Consider the following 9,825-nt stretch of genomic DNA (forward strand, 5'->3'; position numbering starts at 1 on the left):
CTTTCCCGTGCGGGTGGCATCTTAAGTCGCGAACCCCTTCCCTCTCGCCTCTCTTTCCTCCCCGCAACCCACCTGTCGCGTTCTTCGATGCTCGACCCGCGCATCGCCTCGTGGATCCTCGAGTTCGTCCTCCGCCAGCCCGTCGAAGATTGGCTCGCGAACGAGCTTCTCTTCGCTCTTCCCCTCCCTTCCCCCATCCCTCCTCGCCTCAAAAAAACCTTCCTCCTCCGTCGCCTCTCCTCCGACGTCTCCCACCGCTCCCTCGCCGGCAGCACTCTCTTCTCCCTCGAGCTCATCGAAGAGCTCGACCGCTCCTCCGGCGCTGACGCCCCCTCCGACTCCCTGGCCGCCGCGTATGCGGCCGTCGCCGTTGAGTGCACCGCCCGGTTCCTCCGGGGACGCTTAGACGGTGACCGCGGAGGGAACTTCTTCGAAGCCGTCAACCGGATATGGAGCTGCCGAGTGGCCGATCTCGAGAGGTCGGAGGCCGCCGGCCTGGTCTCGGCGACGCTGAGGGAGGCGAGGAGGGAGATGGAGGAGGCTGTCGTCAACCCTATCGTGAGGGTCGGTCTCATGGGGAGGGACACCAAGATGGCGGCTTTGGACGCGGTTAGGGTTTATTTGGAGGAGGCTGAGAAGGAGATGGGCCCTCCTTATCTTGAGTGCGTAGCGGAAACGGTCGGTGAGGAGTGGAGGAGAAGCTCAGTAACTGGGAGTGATGGCTCTGTGGGGGAATTGGATGCGAAGTTGCGAAATTTGCTAGCCCGTCAGGTCGAAGATGGGAGATGCGATGGTCCACCTGATGGTGATAGAGCAAAATCATTTGGATTGGTGGAACTAGGTTTGTTTTCTGTTTTTCCTAGAAGTAATTCGTTGAGTTATCTCCAAACGTTAGTTCATTGCCAATTTGCTTTGAAATTTTGAGACATGTAGTGTTAATTATGGTCATACTCGCAATGCTTCTGAATTTTGCTGAATTTTGTGAGGATTTTTTTAAATAAATACTGGTATTTTCATTTGATAGAGAAGCTTGAGGAGAGTGTGCTGGATAGGGGGAAGGATGCACCTAAACAAGGTGGCTGCTCTACTGACAAATTTGAACGCTTGCCTGCCACTGCCGCTGAAGTTATGAAAGCAAAGAATGTGTTTAGATCAAGTGTTTTACCTGCTAAAATAGATAATATGAAAGAAAACCAAAATCAAATGGACTTAAATCCTGTGTTTTCTGTCAATGACTGTGCTGGTAAGGGGAATGAAAGTGATCATGATGCAATGTCTCAGCAAAATCTCATGGATCAAGATCCATCCGATTTGAAGCATGTGGAAGAGAACCGAGAAAGGGCATTCTTGTCTTCTATTGACAAGGGTACTAAAGATGGCAATCCCGGCACCTGTACATGTACCAGGGATAACATCGATTGTGCTGGAGCACAGAAGCCTAGTTTAATGGATTGGAACCCAACTGCCCGTAGATTTGAGGTAATGATTTTGAACCTTTTATGCTGACTACTATTTTTCTGACTGGATTTTATGCTACACAAATGACCCTGTTTTTGTTTGGTTGGCCCCAGTTTTTGTGGAATCATCTTCAGCTAGCTTTACATGTTGAACCTAGTTTTGTGTTTGAAGTGGATCACATTAATTGACATGTCTAATATATATTAAAGTATCCTGTATTGTTAGATCTACTATAAGCTGGTTTTATAAGTTTTAGATGACATAGGACTGTGTTAATGAAAAACCAATTCAATGATATCAATGTTTGTGAACGTAATCAGATTTTTCAGTCTGTCTAGTATTTGGTAGTGCATAGGTTTTCTCCTGGTTAAGTTGAAGGTTTCCCCCAAAAAAAAAACTCGATGGCTTTGAGCAGATTCTTTAGGTCCTGCAGCCCAGCCAAGGACTTGGGGAATGTAGATATCCACTGCATGGGTGAGAAAGGATGGGTTGTGTGGGATGGGGGCAGGTTGGGTGCTAGAGGAAGGCGGGGGTAGAGGGAGTCAGCCATCAGAAATCAAGGTCAAACTGGATGAACTAGCTGGTCTAGCCAGGTGGTTTAAATGCATTCTTAATTGTAAGTTGTGGATTGCAATTTTCTTTAGGTAACCATGCTGGCTAATACTTTGGTCAATGTTTAGCTATAAAGATATGATATACTAGCAAATATCTTGGATTCTATTAGTCTCATGTGATAGAGAATTTTTTTTATAAAAATTTTTAATGCATGATTATGTAGGAACTTGTGTTTTTCATTGATATAATTGGGCCATCTTATTAATAATTAATAATTAATAATCTTCTATCTAGTATAATTACCAAGAATAAGTGTTGATTGATTGTACATGGAATGCATGCATCATATGGATAAGAATCTTGAGATTTATATACTTAGATTTATTGTAGTTCAGCAGACTTCAGAAATTGCTACTTACTATAATCTGCCGTATGGAATAAGAAGCGGGTCTCATATTGTGCACTAGAAATGATCGTGTGCTTTTACTTGGCTTTTGCTTGATAAATAGCTTTACTAATTTTATAAAGTCAATCATGCATATAACGTTTCCTATTATGTGCACCAAGGTTCGCAGAACTGGAATCAAACCTTATGTTGGCCAGCTAGTGATACGGTTTGGCATGCTTCTGCACCGAGCTATATTGGGCCCGAATTGACATAACAAATAAAATGGGGGAGAGGGAGAACCGGAGAGGAAAAGAGAGAGAGGGAGAGGGAGGAAAGGAGAGGGAGGCCGGTTAGGGGTATAAGTGGATTGGAGAAAATTCAAAATTCAAACTGATCCAAACCGAACTAGAGGATTGGATCGGATTTTTGGACTTTAGTTTTGGATTTGGAGTCAGTTTTTAAAAATTTTGGACTTTGGACTTGGATTTGGATTTAATGTTATAAAATCCAAATTCAATTCAAAGTCCAAACTATGGGTCCAAACCAAATCTAATCTATTCTTCTAGTTTGGACTTTGAAATTTTACACACACGCGCGTGTGTGTATGTGTGTGTGTGTTTCAAGTTTAGTTTTTTTTAAATATTATGGAACTTATTATATTTTGGTGATGTAGTTTTTTTTTTGAAAATCTAGAACTTATGTTTTTGACATGATGCTGTCATAGCACGACTTGTTGAGATCCTTGATATTAAAATTTATATTTTTTATTTCTTATCCATTGCTATTATAATATTAGTTGTTAGATGTAGGACGATAGTGTAGAGTACTTATAAGCAGTATATGTTTCGAATTCATATAACTTGCTTTTGAATTATGATCTAAATTGCAGTCTAATGTATGTAAAAGTTCAAAAATCCAGTCCAAATTTTTTGTACTGGATTGGATTGGATTAGTAGAGTATTTGGTTCGGTTTTGGAGCCAAGTTTTCTAATCCAAAATATTTCGAATTGGAGTTCATTTACACACCTAAGGCCGGCAGAGACGTTGGTGGTGGCTGCCAATATCCTGTCGAGGCATATGGAGTCCCCCCCAGTCCAAATAGATGAAAATAGAGAGAGAAAGAGAGGAAGAGAAACAAATGGAGGGGGAGACGGTGGGGAAGCTGGCGGTGGTTGTCGAAGGCCCCCGGATAGCTGAATCCCCCTCGATGGTCTTTGCTAGATCGAAACAGGGGTGATTTACCCCTATATCAATAGGATTTTTATTTTTTTCCTGATTTACAGTGAAGTTATATAAATTATATCCATTCATTTTAAATCTATATAATGCATTGGATAGAGACTACTAAAACACATAAATTATAATCAATAATATGAATCTTTAATTGATTGATCCACTATCGATTTAGAAATCCAAAAAATAGATTTCAGCCATCGAGCAAGTTGTCTCTATTCTTGTCCAGCAGACGCTGTTGGGTGGGGGGTAGAATTCGGTTGTTTGGGGGCCTATGGGGCCCTCTGGTGGCCACCGCCGGCTTTATGGCCGTTTCCTTCTCCATCCATTTCTCTCCCTCCATCCTTCTCTCTCTCTTTCTATTTTCATCTATTTGGACTTGGGGGGACATCTGAAGGCCTCAACACCCTCTGGTGGCTATGGCGGGCCACCGGCGGCCACCTTTGGCCTTTCCCTCTCCTTCTCTCCTCCTTTTCTCTCTTTCTCTCTTTCCTTCCCCCTCCATTTTCGCCGGTGTTCTGAATCAAACATTGAAACCATACTGGTAGGGTGTTGGTACGGTTCGGCAGCTCTAAATTGGATGGTTCGGTGTACATTGATGTGCACATTAGATTTGCCGTATAGTTTTTTAGTGGAGGCTATGCTTTCTTAGGCAGCTAGATGAAAGATAGAAAGAAGAATAAGATCCTTCACATTTTCTTTAATGACTTGGAGAAAGCGCATGCAAGAGTATCTTGAGAAGTGCTAGTTGTACTGATGGACTTCAAGGATGAAACATGTACTTAGAGGAGGCATTGGAGTTGTAAGAGTATTTATTAAAGACCAATATGAAATGCTGATACCTGCAGGAAAAATGAGTGAATTTTAGTCATGATTGGCTTATACTGTGGTCGATATTAAGCCATACCACTTTATGCCTATTGCTAATGAACAAATTATTGATATCCATATCAAGTGGAGGCCTCATGTTACAAGATTGTCTCAATTTGTGATACATGGATAGGCTACTAAATTGGTATATGGTAACATGGTGAGATTCATGTAATGAGTTCGTGTGTCTAAGATCTTATGTCATTGACAAATGCCTTTATCCATATCAAATGGAGGCCTCGTGTTCCAAGATTTCGTCAATTTGGGACTACATGGATAGGCTTGAACACTGAATTGGTATATGCCAACACAGATTGATACAATGGGTTGGTGTGTCTCTAAGTTTTTGTGACTGACAAATGCTTTTGAGACCTAACACTTTATACAATAACTGTTTCACTGGTCAGGCTGCGTCTTTCACAATGTGGGGAATAAAGAAGGTCCAAGTGCACTAGGATATTTGAATATCAAGTTAGACATAGGGCATATTGGAGAATGGATACATAAGAAGAAGCATAGAAATCATACCAATATAGGAGCAAAGTGATGGAAACTTGATTACGATAATACAACCATGTTCAATGAAATTCTAAAAGGGATGTAACATGGACTGGTTCTTGAATTTGTGTCAAACAGTTGTTAAGAGATGGACCTAAGGTCACTCAAATGGATGGTGCAAGAAAGTAATTAAAATAAAAAAAAATTCAATTTGAACCACCGGTGAAGAAGGAACAATTCACCAATCCAAATTTTTGGAAAAAGAGTTGGTGGCAAGGTTCGCCATCTCGATACTGACGGCCGTTTCAGCCGGCCGACGATACGGATCGGTATCATTCTGTACCGTACCGAATCGGTAGCGAATCGATTAAGGTACCAAACCCGAACCGGAAGAAGAAAAAGAGAGAAAGAGAGAAATAGAGAGAGAGGGAGGAAGAAAGAAAAGGAGGGAGGGCAAGGATGGGGCGGGGCTGTTGGACGGCCTTCGACTGGCCGTCGTAGCCACTGAACGGCGCAGTCTATGTGCGCAATGCCGCGGGCGTGAAACAGGGGCGTCGCTCCTATTTCACGAATTTTTTTAAAAATCGAAACTTAAGTGAAGCCGACAAATGGTTTGCTGGCTTTATTGTAATTTTTTAAACAGTGTAGCCGACAAATAGTTTGCCGGCTTCACTGTTGATCTTTGTTTTTAGAAAAGGAGGTCATGTGAACAGGGACTGTCGTCCCTGTTCCGCGACGCCGCTCGCACCCCTTCCGCCAACCCCCTCCCCTGACCTCGGCGAAGTCCGCATCCACGACCGTGATGCCATCCGCTCCCATCTCCATTGATCTCTCCCTTTCTTTCTCTCTTTCTCGCTTGTTTCAAAGCCCTATTGGGCGAATCGATGAGCTACAGATGCTTTAGCGGCCCTCCGGTAGCCGCAGCGGGCCACCGCTGGCCTCCAGCGGCTCTCGCCTCCCTCCCTCTTCTCCTCCTCTCTCTCTCTCTCTTTCTCACTTTCCCTCTCTTTCCCTCCCTCCGTTGGTTTACTGTTTGAACCGGCCGAATCGTGCCGGTTCCCGGCCGGTCCGGTTCGATACGGGGTGTACCGGCCGGTTCGGCACGGTACAGCATTCCATGGTTGGTGGTTAAGCTTGTTGTTGGTTAGGATTGGAGTAACTTGGACAGCAAATGTATATGTGATTCTGTTCCTATGGAGATTTAGAATCATGGTGCGTCTTATTATTGAAACTAACATAAAGATTCATTTTTGCCTTTTATGTTATATTCATTTCCTACTCTTTTTGTTGATTGTTTTTCTACATCATGTACCAGATGTGACATGCAAGTCTTTGGCTCCCTCATTTGTAATATGAGCAATCTATTCAACATGAGAAACATACATTTAGCCTAGTTAAATAAAAATAAAATTGAAGTTCTGGAAGGAAAATATGGTAGTTTGGAAAAACACATGCATCCTTTTAAGTGATGCTGATTGACCTTTTTCCCTCTTAATATATTGCTTATTTGATGTATGAATTTCTTTTTTTCATTAGATAATGTTAGAGTAGAAATGTGACGCATCATTAATCCTTGGGCACTTGGAGCATGCATACATCAATGGAATTTTATATGATTATGAGACCAGTGTTTATTTTATATCCAACTTTCATTCAAAAATATTGTTCTCTCTCTTCCAATTTCTTTTCCTGCAGCAGGATGAAGATTTCAGTCTATCTCCATCTGAAAATTCACCTAATCCATCAAATAATCTTCGGTTTCCAAGCACAAAGAGAAGGAAGTTTTCTTTAGCATTGGAAGACAATAGAACATTCATCATACGTAGAAGAAAAAGGAAATGGAGTTCACTGGAAGAGGAGACTTTGAGGAAAGCTGTTGAGAGGTATGAAATTTATATTTCTTGCTTTGAGATAATCATCTATTAAGTATCCAACCAATGTTCATATGGAGAGGATGGAATTTTTGCTTTAGAACAATAACAAAAAATATGCCGCAAAAAGTTCTATATGAAGTTTTCATTCTTAACTTTTATTGATAGCTCCAGTCTCAAACTTCTATATGATCTCTGAGTTATTTTCAATTCGAACATTTTGAGCAATGTGGTTATGCTTCCTAATGTTTGTTTTCAAATATGATGTGAAGGCATGGTGCAGGGAACTGGAAATTCATTAAGAGTTGCCATCCTGAAATTTTCAAAAACAGGACAGAGGTATCAATCAATGCATTCGTATTATCATCCTTAACCTGGTTTTTGTTCTTTACTAGTGGATATTAATACTAATGATTCATTGTTTCATTGAACAGGTTGATTTGAAGGATAAATGGAGAAATATGATGAGGCAATAATCTGCACTTTTTATATATTATTCAAGTTTCCTAGTACATATGTGCTGCTCATCATTATATTGCTTTCCAAGCAATCATTTTTTTCTGTTTTTCTGCCCCCTCTTTCCCCACAAATCTTGTACTTGCTGTAATCGATTCATGTTTCCATATCTTCTATAATTGTTCTGGGCTAGATTGTTTCCTTTTTCGGCTTTTTCCCTGATAATTTTATCTACTGCTTTAGCCCCCTGAATCATAGGTGCATATAATTTTATTGAACGCCTTTTTCTGAGAGCAGCATGGTCATCCTTAATCCTGTAAGGTCACAAAATCTTTAAACGTGGGTTACCAGAAGTCCAGTTTATTTTTTTCCTCCTAAGTTCTTATTACGTTACTTTTGTTATGAGTGTTAGCATTTGTATTCTCTATCTTGTTAATTCTTATGCATTGTCGATTGCCCCCCAATCAGCATGCACACCTTAATTGGTTTCCTCCCCTTTTTTGGGCTTAAGGGACATTTCTCGTTTTCTGCTTCTGTTTCATTGGCGGATGGATTTCCTATTGAAAGGGTTCATATCCCTAATTTGATCATCCAGGGACCACCATCCGAAGATTATCCTTTTGGGTCATGGAAAGAGCTTGATGACACTTTCAACCAGAAGGTGACCCACAAATTCAAGTTTATCTCTTTTTTGTCTACAGAGATCTATTTCATCACTTCCCATGTTTTGTAGAACTGATTAATTCCACCATTTGGTATGGTTATTGAAGGCACATACTCACTACTGATATAGCTAGTCATTCTTACCTCTATTTATTGGGTATTTCTACGTTTGTTGTTTTCCCAGTGTTTGCATGCTGATGCTGGTTTTGCCTTTCTTGAAATCGGGTAAATACTTGCATGAATTATCTCTGCTTCACAATTAATCCTCTGCCTACAAATTATCATTTTCAGTTGCTTCATTATGTCCAATACAATTCTAGGTGTCACTTCTTCTTGGTCTTATTACATTTATGCCATTATTATCATTGATATTCCTTTAGCCCTGCTTTGATGGCGGAGGCCACTGTCTGCTGACAGTTCTGAGCTTCTGATCGTGGGGAGTCTGCCTCTAGAGAGGCAAAAGGAGGGAGGCAAGGGGGACCACCAGCAAACCTACAATCATAGTTTTTCTGGATTGGAGAAGTCACATTGGAAGAAAATCTAGGAATAATGGGGATGATAACCTTTCCCTATCCTTGTATGGTTCCTTGGACTCTTTAGCAGGGGAGATCCCACTTTTGACCAATTATCCAAGGACGGCAAGCTCTTCCATCCAAACATTGTCCACCGTTGAATGCACAAACTTTTTGCTATTATTCAAGCCTTTGTTGCAGTGCCCACCAGTGTCTTTGCTGTGATCGGTGCTCCCTTCCACAATGATGTTTTGGATGATTACCTCCCAACGACAGTAGCTAGCATCCCGTCTAAGAAACACGGTGGTGTTATTAGTCATGAATTGCCTATTCTTTTGGGATGCTATCCATGTGCCATTTTGAACGCTCGTAACCTGGCTGAAGTTACAATCAGCAATCCGCGAACCATTAAAAAACAAAAGAAAATGCAAATGGTTCTTCTAAAGGCTGGCTCGAAACCCGCCTCCTTCCTATCTGCTTGTGAGTGACGTCAAACTACATGGTGCTTAGCATCGACAACCTAAGAAACTGGGTTGCCTTGTCGGCCAATGTGCCATCTTTCTTTTCCTTTTTTATTTATAAAAAAGATAAATTGTTGTTCAATTATCAATTTGCGATCGTAAAGGATCAATACCCCCCCGCCCCCCCCGCCCGCAAAAAAAAAAAAAAAAAATTGTACGCTTCTTCTAAAGTTGAGGTAGAAGTTTTGAGTGTCAGTAGACTATACGACAAAGTTGCAACCACTTGATGCCTTTTACTTCCTAAAGCTCTCGTTTTTTGATGCATAACTCATTTGATTTTAGACACACATGTGTACATTCATAAACAAACAAACATCCACACATATGTATACATACATGGATATATGCATATGTATATGTGTGTGTGTATACATATATATATGTATAATACATGGAGTAATGGCAATATCCTATGAGAGGATAGCTGATATGGTCCTCTTGCCTTCAAAATCAGTGATAGACCACCTAAATTGAAGATTTAAAATGTTGAATGTGATCTACATTACATTGGATGTATAAAAACCAAAATTCATGTTTTTAATTGCTGCTAACTATATCAAAATGGAAGGTTTTAATAACATGATACTTTGATACTATGTTTTCTATAATCTAATCATCAAAACTTAGTAAATTTAAGGATAAATTATAAAAATATCTTCTCAATTTTAGCTCAATTTTACTTACACTCCTTCGATTTTAAAATATATCAAATTAGTCCCTTAAATTTTTGAAATATTGCAATATGGTCTACCATTCACTTACCAACAAATGGTGTTAGTTTTCTATTTTAACAGATAAAA

General features: G+C 40.5%; 1 protein-coding gene across 6 annotated transcripts; it reads left to right on the forward strand.

The window, feature by feature from the left end:
* LOC105061561 (uncharacterized) lies at positions 1 to 8,692 on the forward strand. 6 transcript variants are annotated; one of them, XM_073259500.1, is made up of 8 exons: positions 2 to 841; positions 1,025 to 1,479; positions 6,698 to 6,885; positions 7,146 to 7,212; positions 7,308 to 7,342; positions 7,925 to 7,990; positions 8,177 to 8,217; positions 8,410 to 8,692. In XM_073259500.1, the coding sequence occupies exons 1-8, from the start codon at positions 88 to 90 to the stop codon at positions 8,421 to 8,423; spliced, it is 1,620 nt and encodes a 539-aa protein (XP_073115601.1). In that variant the 5' UTR covers positions 2 to 87; the 3' UTR covers positions 8,424 to 8,692. The 6 variants fall into 6 exon arrangements, with proteins under 6 accessions (XP_073115599.1, XP_073115601.1, XP_073115602.1 ...); XM_073259501.1 differs by lacking the exon at positions 8,410 to 8,692 and adding an exon at positions 8,373 to 8,398; XM_073259498.1 differs by lacking the exon at positions 8,177 to 8,217 and having other exon boundaries at positions 1 to 841; positions 6,701 to 6,885.
* Positions 8,693 to 9,825: the final 1,133 nt, after the last annotated feature.

Source organism: Elaeis guineensis, chromosome 6 (assembly GCF_000442705.2).
Source record: "Elaeis guineensis isolate ETL-2024a chromosome 6, EG11, whole genome shotgun sequence".
Lineage (NCBI taxonomy): Eukaryota > Viridiplantae > Streptophyta > Magnoliopsida > Arecales > Arecaceae > Elaeis > Elaeis guineensis.